This window comes from Electrophorus electricus, unplaced genomic scaffold, assembly GCF_041902795.1.
Source record: "Electrophorus electricus isolate QZ-2024a unplaced genomic scaffold, ASM4190279v1 Scaffold37, whole genome shotgun sequence".
Classification (NCBI taxonomy): Eukaryota; Metazoa; Chordata; class Actinopteri; order Gymnotiformes; family Gymnotidae; genus Electrophorus; species Electrophorus electricus.
Genome location: NW_027658660.1, coordinates 2,708 through 24,379, shown reverse-complemented (window position 1 = coordinate 24,379; position 21,672 = coordinate 2,708). Strand labels below are relative to the sequence as shown.

The 21,672-nt window shown below is 39.9% G+C and overlaps 1 protein-coding gene across 1 annotated transcript in view; it reads left to right on the top strand.

The window, feature by feature from the left end:
• Positions 1 to 10,682, top strand: part of LOC145655856 (homeodomain-interacting protein kinase 1-like) — a gene marked incomplete at its 3' end in the record, with an annotated part of 66,433 nt that extends 55,751 nt beyond the window's left edge. Inside the window, exons 2-9 of the mRNA XM_081709320.1 lie at positions 4,570 to 4,921; positions 5,488 to 5,855; positions 6,409 to 6,532; positions 6,836 to 6,940; positions 7,057 to 7,143; positions 7,445 to 7,626; positions 7,849 to 7,928; positions 10,509 to 10,682. Of these exons, the coding sequence (XP_081565446.1) occupies positions 4,570 to 4,921; positions 5,488 to 5,855; positions 6,409 to 6,532; positions 6,836 to 6,940; positions 7,057 to 7,143; positions 7,445 to 7,626; positions 7,849 to 7,928; positions 10,509 to 10,682 (1,472 nt within the window). The remainder of the gene's footprint in view (positions 1 to 4,569; positions 4,922 to 5,487; positions 5,856 to 6,408; positions 6,533 to 6,835; positions 6,941 to 7,056; positions 7,144 to 7,444; positions 7,627 to 7,848; positions 7,929 to 10,508) is intronic.
• Positions 10,683 to 21,672: the final 10,990 nt, after the last annotated feature.

The following is a 21,672-nucleotide window of genomic DNA, read 5'->3' as shown; positions in this document are numbered from 1 at the left end:
TCAGAGATGAAGCTGGTTACATTGCTTATTTGCAGTGTGAGGTTTTACCAATGTGGTTTGGGCGAGGTCAAGTCTAGGGTCACAATACTGCTGCTGAAAGAAGTCTTTAGGCAGGGCATTTGGGGCATACGCCTCTGGGGGCAACTTCCAGAACTCTGAAGGGCATTTTTTAACACAGACCTGCAAACCAACGCACAAACACACAGAGTGAAGGAGATCTTATTTGAGTAGCTAAACACAGTGTTGCTTTTTATATTTCTATCTACACTATTTACACATTGTTCATTGCATGATAGAGCAAAAGGCTCCCAAACCAAGCAGCAAAAGGAGACCCAAGCCCCCAGACTTACAAACTGGCATTCACATACTACATGCTAAACTGTTTTGTAATAAATGAGTCTCATGTGCATATTTCTAAAAGGCTACTGACATACGTGTTTGGTTTCTGTACAATGTCAACAGGACATTTGTGTGGAAATCTCACTTGAGTGGTTGGACACTGGAGACCCTCTAGAATGGCGTCCATTTCTGTCGTTGCTCTGGCACACTTCAGAAGGTCAAAGTAGAGGACGTTTGGTTTGTCACTGAAACACGAGAGGATGCAGGAAACAAATGCAGCTTGACACATGAATATTAACCAATTAAATAAACAATTTTTATTCAATTTTTTGAGTATGTGTATCAGGATTCAGTGCTGGAGAGTCACACCACTACCCAGCTAAGTGTTCTTTCTTCGAGGGTGAATTTGACTGGGGTAACCAATAAACTCTGCAGTGTTGTGACACTCCTAGACCTGAGTTTGGACCCCTTGGTTTAGAGACAATCATTAAACACAAGTGATTTGATTGGTTCCACTTGTTGCTGTGCAGTGCCAATCATGAAAATCTTAAAGCTAAAGTCTAACCCATCTTGTCTTGTTGATGTTTCATGTTTCCACATGATTTGCACCTGCACAGCTCCATTGTAACCCTAGTCCGACTCACTAAAGTCCATTCGAAAGAATACTGACGGTGTTCCTTACATACTGGGTGTGCTGTTTTGGTATTCCTGTGAAGATATAAATACTTATCCAGTATGTGAGGGACTTACACATTGACTCCAGCTCCACAAAACATCCCAGTGGAGTTCTGGGGCAACACGACATGACGAGAGTCTCCAAGCAGCCACGCTGTGTTAGAACCTCCGTTAGAAGGATATCTCACAAGCCATACATGGGTAAAAGACCTTCCGCTTGAGCCCACAATTATAATGATTTTTTTTCCCCATGAAAGTGTAGTTGGAAATGTTTCTTACCCAGGGAGCGAATAAGAATATAGGTGACAATGGCAGCCACAAAAATAATACAGCAGATAATGTCTGCACATCTCCTGAACAAAAACAAGAAATATTATTACACATTGCATGATTTAAATTATGTATTAAAGTTATTTAGCTAAGTGAAATGACTTTATAGTCTTAGTCTAGATCTATGGGTTTAGTATAGTTCTTGTATAGCGTTAATAACAGACATTCTGTGATCCATGATGTGTAGAGCTTTAAATGTTTTTTTAAAGTCAGCTGATGTGGAGGAGTAAATCGGAGGTATGGTCTCTGCACGGTGCCGTCGTTACGCTCCAGATCCTCCACTAGAGGAGACAGAAACATCATAGTGGAAATAAAACCAATATAGTCCTCATGATTGGCATATGTGTAGTAGCTTGAGAGTGAAATGTGAGCTAATAATGTTTTTTATAATTCTATTCTCCCTGAAGTAAAGGGACGAGACCATACAAGCTTTCGACTGTGTGTGCCCAATGTCATTATGAACTGCTGGAATGAAGAGAGAGAGAGAGAGAGAGAGAGAGAGAGAGTGTGTGTGTGTGTGTGTGTGTGTGTGTGTGTGTGTGTGTGTGTGTGTGTGTGTGTGTAGCTTACAGAAGCATAGGAAAAGGGTGTCCACACACATGCTGTACACTAAATAAGCCCTGCGCGATGAAATAAGCTCCCACAATCACCGTCTAAAAAAACAGCAGTAGTAGATATACATGCTGGGCCTTCAGTATTATGAGAGGAACTGCTGTCCAGAATAAATGTGTAAATCATGGTTATTTACAAACAAAGTGACTTTACAATCACTGTCAATAAGCATTTTGGAATCTAAAAAAGAAAGAACCATTTCTTCAGTGTACTGAATATGCTGATGTTTTGTTCTCACACAGAAGCAATTGTCACCACTTGAGCTTTTCTGAGGTTACAATACGTACAATAACGGGCAACCAGTAATAATGCAGCAGCTGAAGCTGGAAATTGTCAGATGGCAGCCTGATTCTCCCAGAGAAGAAGAAGAAAGCCAGCAGACCTTACAGGGAATGTAGAAAAACCCTCAGAGTTACCTATTAAAGTGTGTTGCCATGTGCCATCATGGTCAGAATGTGATGAAGTGTAGTATGGGTAATATACACATGACTTCACTCTATATTTCTCACCTACAAATCCGACCACTAGCACCTTGCAGGAAAACAGCAGCGTGTCTGTAACACGGTCCAACACCACCACCCTGTGGACAGAGGGACATGGTCAAGGACAACGTGCTAAATATGAGCTAGAACAACCAGACACAAAAATGACTGATCAAAATAGCTAATGTCAACAAATATGTATACAAATTAAAGTCATATTCATATGAATATGTAATGATAAATTCCAACATTTAATATTTTTGCCTTAAAAAATGGAAATGGAAGTAATTTGTTCCACAACAGTAAGATTACATCATTTATATACACACAAACCCAGATTGTGTTTTAGACTAAAATGTAATTCATGATAAGTAGAATCTTTACATTGCAACTCTCTTCTTTACCTTTAAACACATTGAAACAGCGTTTCAAAGCATTGTAATCGCGCTAAACACTGTTTCAGGGCAAGAGATTGTGTTTTAGACTAAAATGTAATGCATTATAAATGGAATCTTTACATTGCTACTCTGTTCTTTACCTTTTAAACATTGAAACAGCATTTTAATCGCCCTAAACACTGTTTTACGGCAAGAGATTGTGTTTTAGACTAAAATGTAATGCATTATAAATGGAATCTTTACATTGCTACTCTGTTCTTTACCTTTTAAACATTGAAACAGCATTTTAATCGCCCTAAACACTGTTTTACGGCAAGAGATTGTGTTTTAGACTAAAATGTAAAGCATTATAAATGGTATCTTTACATTGCTACTCTGTTCTTTACCTTTTAAACATATTGAAACAGCATTGTAATCGCCCTAAACACTGTTTCAGGGCAAGAGATTGTGTTAAAGACTAAAATGTAATGCATTATAAATGGTATCTTTACATTGCTACTCTGTTCTTTACCTTTTAAACACATTGAAACAGCATTGTAATCGCCCAACAACACTGTTTCAGGGTAAGAGATTTTGTTTTAGACTAAAATGTAATGCATTATAAATGGTATCTTTACATTGCTACTTTGTTCTTTACCTTTTAAACACATTGAAACAGCATTGCAATCGCCCTAAACACTGTTTCAAGGCAAGAGTTTGTGTTTTAGACTAAAATGTAATGCATTATAAATGGAATCTTTACATTGCTACTCTGTTCTTTACCTTTTAAACATATTGAAACAGCATTGTAATCGCCCTAAACACTGTTTCAGGGCAAGAGATTGTGTCAAAGACTAAAATGTAATGCATTATAAATGGTATCTTTACATTGCTACTCTGTTCTTTACCTTTTAAATACATTGAAACATTTTTCATCAGCTTACACTAATGGTCTTTGTAATGATGAGCATTAATGATTAGAGGGGGTATCTCCCTCAATTATAGAGCGGATGAACTCTTGTTATGCAATTGATTAATTGACAGAGGTGCTGCAAGTTCAGGAGCCTCTCAGTTGGAAAGGTGTAGGAAATACTGCAGTCAGCAAGGTATCAGCAAGCACTTAGAGTGCCAGAGAGTCTAAGAATAGAAGCTGTTTTTTTCTTGGCCTTCTGTTTTTCAGTGTGGCAGCATCGCTGAAAGGTCAAGATGTTGTTTTAGCACACAGAACCACCTTTGAGTAACGCAAGACAAAGAACTTGTCTTTTCTGAGAAGCGTGTAAAGAGAAAGCAATCACTTGCTAAAGCCTGCCCAAAAAACAATGGCATCGATCAGGGCTCTGCTCTGCTTCAGACAGAAATATTCAAAATTAAAACTAAAACAGCAGTAGATGTTTTAAAAAAAATCAAAGCTCTGTGATTTAGCTAATTTAGCTAATTGATGGTTATTATGGCACATCACATTCAGCCTCAAAGAACAAACAATCTCTCTTGTTCATTTGGTTAGTAGTCCTGTTTTCATCTTTCCATAATGGTATATTCTCTTGCCCTTCAGATTCCTTCAGTGGGATCTCCCACTCCAAGAAGGTTAAATTTGAGAATCCTGCGCGGGGCGGGAGCCCTGGCCCTCGGATTCGGGCGGGGACACCCTGGCCCTCGGATCCGGGGTTCAATTCAATCGATGGCTTACCTGCCATGGTCTTTTCCCCCTCTGGAGCCTCGGACGAGGCTTCGTCGTCGTCTTCCTCCTCTTCCAGCTGGCAGGGCGGAGACGAGGCATTGACCTCGCGGCGTGCTGACGGCTATCAGAAGCGGGGCAGCCTCAAGAGGAAGAGAGAGGAGGCACACAGCAGCAACAGTGTACAGATCCTGGAGGAGCTCTCCTCCCCTGGGTTGTCCAAGCGTGTGGCCAGGGGCAGCGATTGCGAGTACCAACTGGTGCAGAACGAGATCCTCCGCTCCGTCTCCAACAGCTACGAGGTTTTGGAGTCCCTGGGCCGTGGAACCTTTGGCCAGGTCGCCAAGTGCTGGAAGCGGGGCACCAGTGAAGTAGTCGCAATCAAGATCCTGAAAAGTCATCCGTCCTATGCTCGACAGGGCCAGAACGAGGTGGGAAAGTTGTGCCTGCTTTAAATGAGCTATTGATATGGCCTAGAATCAGCTGTAGCCCTGATTCTGTTATTGTTTGTTTCAGTTTTTACAACATATGTTCTGTTGGTGTCAGATGTGCTAACGCACACTGTGGAATTTGTATACAGCCAGGGTAGCACAGAAATACTTGTTTGGCACACTAGTTCTAATTTTCACTAGTTCAGTAGGAACTAGTTCGGATAACACACGGACAGCTTGAAGCTTACTCTAAAAAGAAGATTTAGCTTCAGTTGTGTAAGCCATACCTGTTTGGATGTGCATTAAAAATGTTATTGTTATGAAAGAGCATTAATCTGCATTGTTTGAGTACCAAAAGCAAGTTCATGGGTTCATTTCCAAGGGACCACTTCCATAATTGCATCTCCCAAATCCTGTAGAAGTAAATGGTTGAAGGGAAGTACACAAAGTGCTTGATGCTATTGAAAATAAGTAGGCTATTTGTCAGCAGTATCAAACTTTGAAGCTGTGACCACGTAGCTTCGGCTTAACGCGTATTCCGTCTTCCCTCCTTTGCTCCTCCTCAGGTGAGCATCCTGAGCCGGCTGAGCAGGGAGAACGCCGACGAGTTCAACTTCGTGCGCGCGTACGAGTGCTTCCAGCACAAGAAGCACATATGCCTGGTGTTCGAGATGCTGGGGCAGAGCCTCTACGACTTCCTCAAGCGCAGCAAGTTCAGCCCACTGCTGCTGAAATGCATCCGGCCCGTGCTGCAGCAGGTCGCCAAAGCGCTCATGAAACTGAAGAGCCTGGGCTTGATCCACACCGACCTCAAGCCCGACAACATCATGCTGGTGGACCCCATCAGGCAGCCGTACCGCGTCAAGGTCATCGACTTCGGCTCAGCTAGCCACTTCTCCAAGGCCCCCAGCTACCTGCAGTCCAGATACTACCGGTGAGGGACACGTGCTGAGGCGTGTTAGAAATAAGTGTGCACTTGTTGCACTCGAGTGTGCTTTAGAGTAGAGCTGCATGTTGTGGACAGTTGTAATAACCCTGCTACACATTAAAAGCCTATGATGAGCATTACAGTTAACTGGAGCACGATTGATTTATAAGTGGTTTATTTTTATTGGGTCATGTGAGTGCTGTTATTTAGCAAAAACACCTAATGAACCGTCTTCGGTGTCTGAGATTAGTTAGGATGCGCTGAACTGCAGGCTTTGGTAATATCAGTATTTAGCGAGTCTGTACAAAACCGCTATTACATTGTAGCTACACTGTTAATTAACAGTGTAATATACTGAGTAACGGGTGTTTAACTGCATTGGTACTCTGTATTTACTTAATGCAAAACAGAACATTATTGTAGTGTTGGTGCATTGTAGTGTTGGTTCCATGTTACACTAGAATAGTGGGTGTGTAATGTCTAGGAACACAAACACCCCCCCACGGAATTATCAGCCGAGGCTGATTTCATGATGGCGATCTCTGTGTTTTTGGTCCAGATCGCCTGAGCTCATCCTGGGTCTCCCATTCTGTGAGGCCATCGATATGTGGTCCCTGGGCTGTGTCATTGCTGAGCTGTTCCTGGGCTGGCCCCTGTATCCCGGAGCCTCCGAATATGATCAGGTAAGCACATGGTCCTTTGAGCTGTGCCTTAACGCCCGTACAGCATCAGTGGTGCAGACCTGTAGTGGTTTTGTGGCTGTAGTGATATGTGTGTGTGTGTGTGTGTGTGTGTGTGTGTGTGTGTGTGTGTGTGTGTGTTTGTGTGTGTGTAGTTTGACCTTTTAGCTGCTTTGTCGGCCCGCTCATTTTTAGGATTAATATAAATGAGTTTCTATGGCCTGTTTTTTTAGACATGCACTTTGAAAATGAAAGGATTAACTCAAAATAAAGTCATAATCCTTTTGCCGTATGGTGTCTCTGCAGATCCGTTACATCTCCGAGACGCAGGGCCTACCAGCAGAGTGCATGTTGAGCGCAGCGACCAAGACGCACTACTATTTCTACTGCTACCCCCTGTGGAGACTCAAGGTTTGCCTGTCTTCAAATGCCAAATGCCATGTGTTTTTTATAAGGGACGTAACTTAATGACTTCATGTAACTTAATGGTGGAGCTGAATGGTTTGTTTTTTCTTTCCTTTCTCCAGACACCTTCGGAGCATGAGGCGGAGCGTGGCATCAAGTCCAAAGAGACTCGGAAGTACATTTTAAACTGCCTTGACGACATGATGCAGGTTATTTGGGCTTTTGTGCGCGTAACTATACGCATTTCTTTTAGTGTTGCGATGTGAAATTGAAGAACGTGACAAAGGGCTCCCGCAGCTCACATTATAGAGCAGGTAGAACAAGGTGCTAGCTGAAAGGTCGAGCGTTTCTGCTGTCATAATGAGTAGCGCATGTAAGTCGCTCTGGAGAACGGCATCTGCGAAGGGCAGAGCAGTGCGTAGAAATTTGCTGCAGAACTTCGTTCGTATTGGGTGCATTGCCGCCCTCTGCTGGTGAATAATATGACTCACCCATGGGTCTCTCTCGCAGGTCAATATGACCAGTCTGAAAGGCACCGACGTCTTGGCGGAGAAGGCCGACCGGCGGGAGTTCATCGACCTACTAAAGAAGATGCTCACGCTAGACGCTCACAAAAGGATCACGCCAGTGAAGACCGTGAACCACCTGTTTCTGACCATGACCCACCTCCTCCACTTCCCTCAGAGTGCACAGTGAGTTGCTCCAGGCCTTCCAATCTACATGTCAGTGTTTCAAAAACATTTTAAGGAACACCGTGTTAATTTAGAAATCCAAATAGCATCAGAGTTTCTCTGCTAGTACTGTAACCCCCCCCCCACCTGTGTGTGTGTGTGTGTGTGTGTGTGTGTGTGTGTGTGTGTGTGTGTGTGTGTGTGTGTGTGTGTGTGTGTGTGTGTGTGTGTCTCTCGCTGCAGTGTGAAATCTTGCTTGCAGAACATGGAGATCTGCAAGCGGCAGTGCACAGGCTTCGACAGCAGCAAGACCCTGTTTGATGGTAAATCTGATGCCCACTTTGGTGCTTCTTTTAAATGTTACATTAGGGTTGGCTTTTTGTTTGTTTGTTATTCTTCAAGTAGATTTAAAACATCACCAAACTGGCCTCCGATTCCACCTATAAAAGAAGACAAAAATGGTTTCAAATGCAAGTGTTCTACCAAATCATGTTACTGCTCAAATGTGATCCACAAATGGTGAATCAGGTTGTTGCCTAGTATTCGAGTAGCCGATAAAGAGGCCCCTCTACCGTAGTTCAAAACGAAATTCCGTTGAATCCAAACTTCATTGTGTAATTGTTGATCATTGTAGCTGAGGTTTTTGTGTCTCTCGTTCTATAAGACCAACACTATGCTTTCTTCTATGGTTCTTGTATGTGTATTTGTGGAAAATTCAATTCTACTTGTGTTTTTGCAGTACACAGTACTTAAGCAGACCGAGAACTCTTCTTGGTTTTTCAAGGGTTGCGACTTGTGCAATATTCAGCACATTTAAATAAATGTTTCTTTCTTTTCCTAGACGTTTTCCAAACACTTTATTCTTTATGACATTATGAAAATTTCTTTCTTTCCTCGAGTACAAACTCGAGTCCATCATTCATTGGCTGATATGTTACTATCATACATGTATACATGCAGACTCAAGCAAGGAGTTTGTAATGGTGGTACAACTGTGTTCAGGTCATTTGATACTTTTTATTGATAAAGATGTTCTTTTCCAGACTCAGTAGGGTTTTGTTGTTTTGTTTTGTTTTTTGTACCTCTATGAACATTATTGAATAATATGCCTTATAAGGGAATCTCTAATTAAGAGAATCATGTGTTTACATTTGGAATAAATTACATTCTGATAATACCCTAGCACCTGAGTCATACACGTTTTCTTTAATGAAAGGGGTTCAAACCTCTCCTGTACACCAAAGCATCCCAAGCCAAGTCTTGGAGGATTTGTCTGTCAGTCATTAAAATATCAGTTCACAGAAAGATGGATGAAACATGTTTTACTTTGATGAACTTTTTACCTTGGAGTACTTTGTTTAGTGTGAGAAGCTGTAAATGTGTCCAGTCCTTAAAGCATTATTCTGATTTTTCTTGTCCCCTCCATCATTTTCATGCTCTCCTTGTAAGGGCTGTGAAGATGCTCAGCAGAAAATGAGCTGCTCAGCTGCAGAAGAGCACTTCATCCTACATTTCAAGCCAATTCAAATTTGAACTCCTACACTGTCTTCTCACATCCATTTCTTTTTGAATGTCAGTTAGGACATCAAGATGAATTAAGCACACTAAGCCCAATACTAAGAGACTGGTAGAGTGGATGAGCCACACAGCAGGACACAGCACTATTTTTGCTTCAGCCAGTGCTAACTTGATGCAGTCTTGCTGCTTGGGGATTTTGCAGGCTTTGACTTCTTGGGTGTGTGATGAGGATTTTGCTTAAATTAAACTCCTCATAAACACGTATGACCAACCTGTGCCTATGCTCTACCAGGACCTCATCGCGTACTTCTCTTTCAGTAACTCGGAGCCTGTGTTTTTTTGTTTTGCTATTTCTGACATGATTGGGCAACATTTTCCTTTTAATGTATATGTGGAATCCACAAAAAATATACCCACTTAAGTGTGCTTCAGCATAAATAAGCAGACACTGCAGTTTGGATTATTTCTAGGGAAACAGGAAAATATAGTATCTTTAATTCGCTGCATAACAGTTTACATTAATTATTAATCATTCGTATGTGTTGACAGTTGCAATAAACAGATTAAGAAAACATGCCGTGAAAATGCTGCCGTGTCCGTATTATAACAGAAATAATGCAGCTTCACTGAGCAGATCATCCATAAAACTTGCTCTATATGGATTTTATGAATAGTATGTTAATTTTGTTTAAAAAGACGATGAGGCCTAATGGGAAAGGCTAAAGTGTCAAGTCGGACTTGAATTCAACGACTCAGGTAACATTGGGCTCTCTAGCTAGGTTAGCTAACAGACAAGCTGTCTATTTGAGATGGTTAACTTAGCTAGTTCACACATTACTTATGCACATCTCTTGCGGCAACAGATTCTAATTTTCATGGCGATGGAGCACGTTAGTTAACTAGCAGATTAACTGCCAACTATTTACTGTAGCTGCGATTAACGTTATTATCTAGCATTGGCTCGCTAACCGTCGGATTGCTCTAAAAGAGCTGTGACAGCTGCATGTCAGTCCTCGGTCGCTGAACTGTCTTCATGTCTAAGCACGGATACCTGTCGATAATGGGATCATTTGGGGGAGAATGAAGTGTGAACTAGCTAGGATAATTAGCTACTATGGCTAGGTACCTGTCTGCCAACGATGTGGCAAATTTAAAATACTGCAGTTCTTTCGTATAAAGGGAAGCTTAAAATTGTGACATGTGACCTTTTATCTTGGCTGCTGGCTAGCTATTGTAATTAAGTTGAATTTCAGCTTGGACACCTTTATAGTAATTGATGGTTATTATGACACATCACATTCAGCCTCAAAGAACAATCTCTCTCATTCGTTTGGTTAGTGGTCAGTTTTCATCTTTCTCTAAAGGTATATTCTCTTCCCCTTCAGTTTCTTCCAGTGGGATCTCCCTCTCCAAGAAGGTCAAATTTGAGAATCACGCGTCTGGCGGGAGCCCTGGCCCTCGGGTTCGGGCGGGGTCGCCCTGGCCCTCGGATTCAGGGTTCAACTTGTTCTATGGTTCACCTGGCCTGGGCTTTTCCACCTCTGTAGGCTGTGACTTGGGTAATATTCAACACATTTTTAAAAATGTTTGACAGTTGCAATCAACAGATTAAGAACACATTTTGCAGGTTAATTACTATAGTGGTAGTGTTTTTTAAAATCTACTTCTATTTTAGCTTTAATTTTGAATAAAGCCCATAACTAGATCTGCATGGCTTGCGGCTATTGTAATCAAGTTGAAATTGAGCAGAGCTAAATTATTTAAATAAAGCACTTTCAGGGTGATGTGGAGGCAAAACAACATGGAAGATTGTGATTTACATCCGCTTGGTTTTCTTGAGCCTTCTTTCTGCAAGATTAAGGGTGGGAAAATCAACAGAGAGTAAGTTATGAAGTTAACTAGCTGGCGTTAGATAAATCACAGAATTGTGGTTGTGTTTTTTAAAATCTACTTCTGTTTTAGTTTTAATTTTGAATAAAGCCCATAACTAGATCTGCATGGCTTGCGGCTATTGTAATCAAGTTGAATTTCAGCTTGGACACCAATATAGTAATTGAAGGTTATTATGGCACATCCCATTCAGCCTCGAAAAACAAACAGTCTCATTTGTTTGATTCGTGTTCCTTTTTTCATCTTTCCCTAAAGGTATGGCATCGCAGCTCCAGGCATCCTCTTCCGCTTTCAATTAACTCTAGTTAATTGCTTCAAGAAGATCAAATTCGAGCGTCATGCGTCTGGCGGGGACGCCCTGGCCCTTGGATTCGGGCTCCAATTCAACCTATGGCTCACCTGGCCTGGTCTTTTCCACCTCTGGAGGCTCTGAGATGTGCAATATTCAATACATTTAAATAAATGTTTCATTCACATTATGGAAATTTCTTATTTCCTGTAGTATCTTCAACGGTTCAGTTTTGCCAGCATGCTCTATGTACCTCTTTGAACATAATTGAATAATATGCCTTGCAAGGGACTGTTTTAATTAAAAGAATTAAGATAATCATGTGTCATACACGTTTTCTTTAATAAACGGTTGGTGGTGCTGTGCCAGTTTCACTAATTACTTAAATCACTCAGGCAAGGTTGAAGCTGCTGTAAATGATTTTGAAGTTATCAACTTCTGCTGTACCACTGAAGGAGTCCACCCCCTCCCTTTAGAGCATCTGTTTTTTTAATGGATATAAATCTGGAAAATTACAGACTTGACAGATTAAAAAGCTAACAACAACAAAAATAATCAGAGATGACTTTTATAAGCCGTCACCTTAAAAAGGCACATTTAAAAAGTGGATCCAGTGCTCCAGCTTGCATGGAGTAGGCTGGAACATGTTCCTAATTAGGAATCACAACATGGCTGCTCAGGAAATCTGAATGCCAGACAGACAAAAACAAGGGCTTCAAACCTTTCCTGTAACACCAAAGCAACGCAAGCCAAGTCTTAGAGGATTTGTCTGTCAGTCATCAGCTATGGCTGTGTCACCTGACTGAGAAACACCTGGGTTACCTCTGACCCATGGGGTGGTAAATGGTCTACCAAAAACGACCTCAAATAGTGACAATTTGGTGGTGGCACTGGGCATCATTCTGATCTCACACAACACTGCTGGCAGTAGATTGAGGTAATAAAAGCAGTATGGGCATCCGGTGATATGGAAGAGGATCGCCTTTTAAATAAAATGCAAGTAGCTCAGGTTGAACATAATGGTACCAAGAACCGGTTGGTGTAAATATTGAATATTAATATGCATACATTGAATAATGTATGGTTTGGAGAACAATAGTGGAACCTGAACAAGTATTATTAAAAATTTAAATTGTGTATTGAGTGTTTTAAAGTGTGTATTGAGTTAACAGTCTTGAACTTAGGAAGACCTAGGAAGGACAAGATCTATCCATTTCTTTCCTGTTTTCCATCATGGCCTTTGTTTCAATGTATAATTCATTTTGTCAACAATGCCAGATGACTGAGGATGGTAAGGGATGTGAAACTTCCAGTCAATAGTTAGGTAGGTGCATAGTTTCTGAGTTACCATAGAAATGAAACAGGGTCCCTGATCTGAATCTATTACCCGAGGCGCACCGTACCTCGGTATTATGTCCTTGGCTAGGATTTTAACCACAGCGCGGGCATCTTCCTTAGAACAAGGAAACGCCTCAGTCCACTTGGAAAACCTGTCTAGAATCACTAGCAAATACTTCAACTGACCACAAGGTGGCAGGTGCGTTTTGTCTAGCTGTAGATACTGAGAGGGATCTGCTCTAGTAGAAAGTGCCATTATTGTTGGTGATTTCAATATTCACTTTGATAGTGCCCAACACCCTCTGAACTTGGCCTTTAGTTCTATATTAGAATCAATTGGTTTCAATGTACAAAGAGAACCCACACACTCTGGTGGACATACTTACCCTGCTCTCATATTGACTGACTAAATTAGTACTTATTGTAGGGTATTGTTTATTACAATGATGTTGATTAACAAACTCTATCACTTATTGTTTATTGCACTTATCATTGTTTAAGATAGACCTTATGTGTTTTGTACTTCTAGGTATCAGCATTGATCCCAGTATTCTACAGTATTCTAGTTCACTGGTATGTTGGACTCTAACCTACTGTACTGTACTAGGATATATTCTATGAGTAAATGACAAAGCACTTTTGTAAGTCGCTATGGATAACAGTGTACTGCTAAATGCTGTAAATGTAAATGTAAACATACGCTTGACTTAGTACTGCCATACGGTGTAGACATGGAGAAGGTAGTTATACTACCCCAGTCAGGTGCCATCGCAGGCCATTCCCTAATTTCATTTAAACTATGCATGAGCCACACTATCGTAACCTCGCCTCGCTATCATACCAGACACACGATCACATCGTCCACTGCACCTGGATTTATTGGGAATCTCCCAGACTAAAAATTTGCGCCTAGGATTCCCTCAAACCCAAAGGAACTTGATCAAATTACTGAATGCTTAGAATCAGTATTCTGCTGTGCACCTAATGATGTTGCTCCATTTAAGAATAAAAAAATTAGCTACAAAAATGTAGTACCTTGGTATAATGATCTCATTCGCAATTTAAAACAAAACACTCAAAGAATAGAACATAAATGGCACCGCACTAAGCTCGTAGTCTTCCAGCTTGCATGGAAGGAGAGCCTACTCACCTATAGAAAAACACTTATTACTGCTCGAACAGCTTATCTCTTGAGCCCAATAGAAAATAACAAAAATAATCCTAGATTTCTTTTTAGTATCTGTACAGTCAGGTATTTTATTAACTACTTCCCATCTTGGGGGTCCATGGGTTTTGAGAGTTATGATAAACTGGGATGTTATGATGCTGTCACTTCACCTCTCTTCTGTCACTCGAGTGTGTTGACTGAGAGCGGCGGAGTGCTGATGTTCCAGGGTGCCCTCGTGCCTGTGTTTCCTTCTGGCTCTTTCCTTTTAGCTGTGCTGCCATAGCTAGATCTGCCGGAGCCCATCTTTGCACATTATAGTTCCCTAATTTACACACCCTTGTACCTGGACATGCCTAATAATCTAGTCTCTCTTTCTGCCGAGGTACACCTACTCCTGATGTCATGATGTTACTGAGCCTCAACCCGTCTCAGCTGCCATGGCTCTTCCCACCACCCCCTGATGTGCCCTGCTGTAGGCCACCACAGCTCCACCCTAGCCAACTGCTTCTCCCTTGCCCTTAATGGATGCTCTCTTGTGGGATGGGCTTTGGACACATGCACACCATCGCGTCAAGACTAGGGCCTCTAGCAAATTGGACTGGACATTAACTGCTTATTTTTTCATTTTTTATTTATTTCTCTCTTAAAATTGATATTATTGTGGTGAGCGTTGCCAGGCAAAGGAGGATGGGCTTCCCCTTTGGGTCTTGGTTGCTCTCAAGGTTTCTTCCTCATGCTCTAGGGAGTTCTTCCTCGCCACTGTCGCCCTTGACTTGCTCACTGGGGGCTTGGACTTGGACATTTGTAAAACTGCTTTGTGACAACATCTGCAGTAAAAAGCGATATATAAATACATAAGGATAGTGATATTAAATGCAACCGCAGAAAAATGAACCAATAACATCATTCTTGCACAAAGAATTGTCCATCCCACTACCAATGTTACAATGTATTCACCAAATCTACTTTTACATATTGTTATTTGCATTCGGCACTATTAGATACAAACCATACATTAATCAATATGTTCCAACACATTCCAAGAGAAGGCTTCTCTTGACCTTATCCTAAAGAAGATTGTTTTTCTATATGGTCTTGAGCCTGGTGGAGAGGTCATATATCTTACCCTGAGGTCCACCAAAGCCTACCTAGGATCCTTTGCTTAAGCCTGCAGATGCCTCTGCCCTGTACGCAAATCAATCTGAAAGGACACAGAATCTTTATACTCCCTTATGTTTTATGTTATTAATATGTCTAATGCATTGTTCGGTCTCTTTTGCCTGTAAACACTCCTTATTACCTCAAGGGCATGCCACTGTGTGAGTCCTCAGCCCGCCCGAACCAACACCACTGCTACGACCACCTCCGTCGTCGGGCCACGGCCGTCGATCTTCTTTTCTGATTCATCAAAAAGTCTTTTGTAGGGCTGAAAGAAGATCGATATGTATTACATGTTTTAAAATTCAAATTCTTATATGTTGTGTCTTGTTTTGTACATTGTTGTATGTCAGTAGATAATGTTGTTTTTAGTTTATAGATTTGTAAAAAAATAAAAATAAAAATCTCAATACTATCTTAATAGGTTTCCAACAGTCCCATGGTAGGCAGTAGTTCACCTGGGTGCTGGGAATATTGACATGCCTATCGATATCTTGTTGCCATTTTTTTTTTGCCTTGGCTCCTGCCACAGTTCCAGCAGTCTGTGATGTCATCCTACGATAGGTCAGGAAGCGGCTCCGTTCTTCACCACCGGCCCGCAGCCTACTCGCTCGGCCGGAGGAAAGTCAACTGGTACCCTTACCTGTGAGAGGAAGAGGAACAGCGACAGACAGGAGGGATTCCTGCATTGAACATCAGATGGATTATTGAAGTTGATTATTGTAGTAAAAAAAAATATCTGAAACTTTAAAAGGGCTGGCAATTAATATGATTCATGTTTCAACAGAAATATAAAACACATTTTAGGACTTGCAGATGCTTTATTTTCGTTAAAACTATTTGTAGATTATGTTGTGAACTATGCCCTAATTTGTTGTTTGTTGTTTGGGACCAGTCTGTGATGATCTGTAACCAACACAGCAGCATAACCAAATTTGAACTTCTGCTGTATTGCAAAACAATATCAAATGTAAAAATATGATAATTATGGCCACATTACATCTCTATCACTTATTGTTTATTGCACTTATCATTGTTTAAGATAGACCTTATGTGTTTTGTACTTCTAGGTATCAGCATTGATCCCTGTATTCTACAGTATTCTAGTTCACTGGTATGTTGGACTCTAACCTACTGTACTGTACTAGGATATATTCTATGAGTAAAGGACAAAGCACTTTTGTAAGACGCTCTGGATAAGAGCATCTGCTAAATGCTGTAAATGTAAATGTAAATGTAATCAAAAACCAGCCATTTTTGCACATTTTCAGCAAATTGATGTTTCAGGCTTTATTGATGATTTGAGCGTTGCCTTGTAAAGAACGATAACATCCTCGTGAAACGTGACGAGATGGGGGAAACATCTTCACTACCTATCATAAGACAAAAAAGTTATTGATTTTTAAAAAATGGATATAACTGTGATATTCTGTCTAACAACTAAATTGTCATATGTGTTTCTAGCAATATGTTCTTACCTGTAGTTGCAGCAGCAGCTACAGTGTTAGGGTGCTCCTTGCTTTTCTTTTTGAGTTTCTAACAAAAACAAAACAATGATTTAGTAGAAAAATATCAGAGCATAAGTAAATTTATAACTAAAAGTACAGATACAAACCAGTAATAATGCAACAGAATATAATTTAGAACAAATTATGTCATTTATGCAAAGTGATATATACACATTCAGTGTGAAATGAAATTCAAATATGCACTACTTTAAAAATTAATAATGTAACAAAATCTAAATAAGAAATAAGTCAAATGTTTTACCTTTAAGTTCTTTGAGACCTTACTGAAGGGGAATAGGAAATGCAATCTCCCCTTCTGGGCTTTCATGGTTTTGCTCTGATTGTCCAGAGAAGGCTCAGTACATGGTGACCTAGCAGACATCTCAGACTGTAGTGATGGAGAGCTATGTATATCGATGCTGAACAGGGAAGACCAGTCATTGTGTACACTGGGGGACTCTTGAGCCTTCTTCACAGAGGGTGGGACAACCAACTCCATAACTTGGCTTGCCATGACGTCGGAGGAGGTGTTCCTACTATCTGTGCATAGCTCTGATGATGCCTGTGATGATTTCAAGTCATCCTGCTCTAGGTAGATTGGCATGACCATACCACAGAGCTCACAAGATGAGACCCCTTCAAGGTCAGGATTTATTAAATGACGGGACAAAAAATGTGTCCTTCCTTTTATGCGGGGATTGATGTCTTGCGACAGTTCAGCAAATTCCTCCATCTCATCATCAAAGCGCTGAAGCATATCCGAAACCGGAGAGCCAGCTATAGGAATGGTACTTATAGGTCTAGATGTACCATCGTCATGGACATCTGAGGATAACGATGTCAAACTCTCAGTATCTCCTATCAGAAGCTCACTCATTGCTTCTGAATTTGTATCTTCCATAGTCGAGTGGAATTTCATCACAATTTGGTCTCTCTCATGGTCATCCAGGCAACTGCGATGCGTATCAATAACTGCAGTCCTAACATCTCTGCTTAGAGAGTCTATATGAGCTGTCCCCTCCTTCACGTGGACTGAAGCTGAATGATTTATCTCACAAGATCTGGTACGGAAAGCATTCAGCAAATCTGCAGTTTCCTTCTTGGAATTTGCAAGCAACACTGATCTTAGATCAACATCTAACATTTCTTCCAGAGATGAAAGAAGACCCATCACAGTTACTTCACTGACAATGTCGGCAATGAATGAACCCATATGAGAGATCATGACCTTTGTCTCCTGTGAAAGAAAGGAGAGATAACATAGAAAGGCGAACATTGAAAATTGCTCCAAAATGGTTTTGGTTGTTTGGTTTAGAATTAATATGAATCCCATTTAAAATATGATGATGTGTAAGCAATGTAGTATGACTTACTGGACTAGGGATTGCTTTCCGGATAGATGTCCACTGCCTAAAAGAATGTGAATAAAAGCATTCTTTAGAACTACAATTAATATTTATTCTAAAAATCTCATACATTCAAAAGTATACCAAAAATAAAAATGATAAATTGAAGAAGAAGAAGAAGAAGAAGAAGAAGAAGAAGAAGAAGAAGAAGAAGAAGAAGAAGAAGAAGAAGGTTTAAAAATGGCATACTCATTAGTCAGATCCATCACAAAATGGGTCAAGATTGGTGCAATATCGAGCTTCTCCAAGTCTGGGATGATTTTTTTGGCTCTATCAAGGAGCATTTTGCTGTCATTCCTCACAGGTTTATTCTCGTCTTGTCTTGTGCTTTTTGACTTGCTCTTGTTTTGAGAACCATAGAAGAGGTTGAATAAAAAGAAATTAAATATCAGGATAACATAACAACTGTGCTGACATCTCACTTATTAGCAACAATTCGATTTTCTGATGAAAAACAAATTTGGCCATTTTAAACTCACCTTTTTAAATACTGAAGAAGCCCGTGCCACTTTTGGAGGTGAAGGAATTTTACTATGGAAACAACAAAAATATATAAGGAAATGTTGTTCGTTTGTTATTCTTCAAACATCAACAGCCTGAACTAAAATCCATGATCAAATTATTTTGAGAGAGCTTGTGTCTAAGTTTATAGATTGTTATTCTTATTCTCTATTTAATGGATGAATCACTCATAGAGCTCAGGTCCATGTTGTATTTTGTTAATTGCACAATACAATCAAAATTATTTTATTCTACTTTAGCACATTATAAGGAAAATAAGACTAATTCCTTTAACATTACTTCCTAATCTTTTAAAATAACAAGGCTGATGAAACATGTTTCATCTGTTTCATGTTTCATCGTTCCGATACTTTGGAATAGTCCAGAAAGTATTTAGAGTGCAAGCTCTATTGGTGTTTAATACAGATTAAAGAGTGGCTTGTTTAGCTTGATCTAATTGTTCAGCTTGTTTAGCTGGTTTAATTTAAATTCTGTTTCAATTAATTTCATTTTCTACATTTATATTTTGTGACTTTTAACTGTTTTATTTGATCAATGTTTTATTACTGAATACTGTTCGTTCATTGCAGTGTAAAGCACCTTGAGATTTTGGGTTCTATAAGGAATATGCTATATAAATAAGAATCATTTTAAATTAATATTGTTATTCTAAGATTTTTTAACATTGTAGTGCAAAGGCCTTACATCTTCCTGCCAAAAAGACGCTTCTGTTTCTCCATTTGTCCTGGTCCAAGTTTTCTTAGGACTCTCCTGGAATACTTTGTTCTGAAAAGGCGATATGAAGTCAAAAGCATAAATCATTTTTACAGTTTGGTGGACAGACAGCAATCTAACATGTAAGCAGGCAGGCTTGAGGATCAGAAGGCAGACAGTTATACATGTGAATGGCAGTCAGTTCAGAAAGACTGTCAGTATGCAGACCAACACTCATGGAGGACAGAAAACAGGCAAGAAAGCAATCAGAATGGCAGCACACCTTTACAGGCAAATTTCAACAGGCAAGCAGCTGGGTATGCATATCCCTAAACCATTAGTTCCAAAGGCTAAATCTTACTGCATTGAATACAAAAAGTTTATGAATGGTTTAAACTGATTTTATTAGTGGTTAATAATTAGGTCACAAACAACTTAAACATCATTAAGTAAACAGTCATGACACATACACAAAAGGGGCAGCAGGAATGTGTCGACCTGTAGAATGTGTTGGTGGGTATATGGAAGTAACTTATTAGCTAACAAATATCTGACCCCACGTAATGGTGACTGTTGGAGAAGGCAAACTAAGATAAGTAACCAGTCAGGTTAGCGGTACATATGAAGGTGAGCTAACTAGCCCATATGGCAAGCAACAGGTCAGCTGCTCTTTTTACGCATTTAAACTGTTCATTTATAGCCATTAACAAGGTACTGTTAAACTCTAGACTTTGGAACTCTCAAATGGAACTCTCTTTTGAGTTAAGGGCCAAAAGATTTGCTCATAACATAAAACCCGTTTTCGCTTCACTGCTTCAAGTAATAAGTCCTTTTTTTTTTGATAATTCTATTACATATATTTTTTTTCCGTTTCAGACAACGGGACGAGTATGACAGCGACTGAAACGCACCCATTAACACTAGCTTACGTGTTAACCAACAGTCACTTCCAAATATTCAACCTGTGGCTCGGCACCGCTAAAATGATTTTATAACCGTGAGGGCATCTGACAGAATCAACACATAACCGACAACTGCTGTGAAAGTTAGAAAGCACAGAATACATACATTGTTTTTGCTCACACAGCGCACAAAGTGTTAATGGTCAAAATTATCAAATTAAATTGTTTATATTAAGCAGATTCTCTCTAGTGAGTGAACAGAGGTAGACGCAGAGAGAGGGGCGTTACTGTGGACCGACTCTTCTCTGCTAAGTAGAGCTGTTCGTCTCAAACTGTCCGCACTTAGGAACGTTATACGCACCTGCAGCGTGGACGTACCACATCGAAATACGTCACCAATTGTGGGCAGACGAGAAAGGGCGGGTATGGTGATGAAATTTGGTTTAATCACTTATATTACTTGTCTTGTACCTTTAAAACAGCAAAATCTAAATAGCATAAAAAGCAGTCGCTTATGCTTGACATAAAGCCTTGTGTGAGAAAACAGGTGGAACGTCAATGCATTCCATAACTATATAAAACTACAGCAGACAGACCGTTCATCATAAAATTAGAAAAGCTCTAGCTATAGTAGCTAAGCGGACATTTAGACAGACAGACAGATACATACACATACAATTAGATGGAAAATAGCCTTCTGTAATTACAAAATTGACTTATTCAACCGTACCTTGTTCTGGAAAGTTGACCTACGATTAGGTTTAATTCACTCTATTGTCTTCCAACTTTATAACTGCTGAAATCTGTCAAGTGAAATGACATATAAATGCTTGCGCTCACCTTTATATACTTGTAGTGACGTCAAAGCTGTTGTGATGTCATATGCATTGTGACATTTCTAGAATGCTGCACTGACATTTTGGTTATTGGGAAAATAAGTCAATAGTTCAAAAAATATTTGAAATCCCTATTTTTAGCAGCAGCCGAGTAAGTAGCTGATAGATGGGTACTGGTAGATGGGTACATCTTTCTTCAAAAGAACCCTTATATGACTTTCAACTTTTTTTTCGTATAGAGACCCTTTTGTGTGTAACAAAAAATAATGTGATTTGTCAAACATCCAGTTTCAAACAATATTTGCCCCAAAAAAGGCCAAACCAAAGACATAAAGAATAATCATTGTGACATTGTGACAATTGTGACATTTCTAGAATGCTGCACTGACATTTTGGTTATTGGGAAAATAAGTCAATAGTTCAAAAAATATTTGAAATCCCTATTTTTAGCAGCAGCCGAGTAAGTAGCTGATAGATGGGTACTGATAGATGGGTACATCTTTCTTCAAAAGAAGCCTTATATGACTTTCAACTTTTTTTTCGTATAGAGACCCTTTTGTGTGTAACAAAAAATAATGTGATTTGTCAAACATCCAGTTTCGAACAATATTTGCCCCCAAAAAGTCCAAACCAAAGACATAAAGAATAATCATAATAAATTAATTCTCTGCAAAGTTTACAAAGATTTGTACTGCAAAGAATGACATTTACTGTTTGTGAACAAGTCAGTAACAATATTATCCAGTAAAGTGGTGGTATATTTCAGAGAAAAGTTACATATTAAACTTATTTTCCTCAAAATCTTCATTTTGATTAACATTTGAGGTATGAAACCTAAT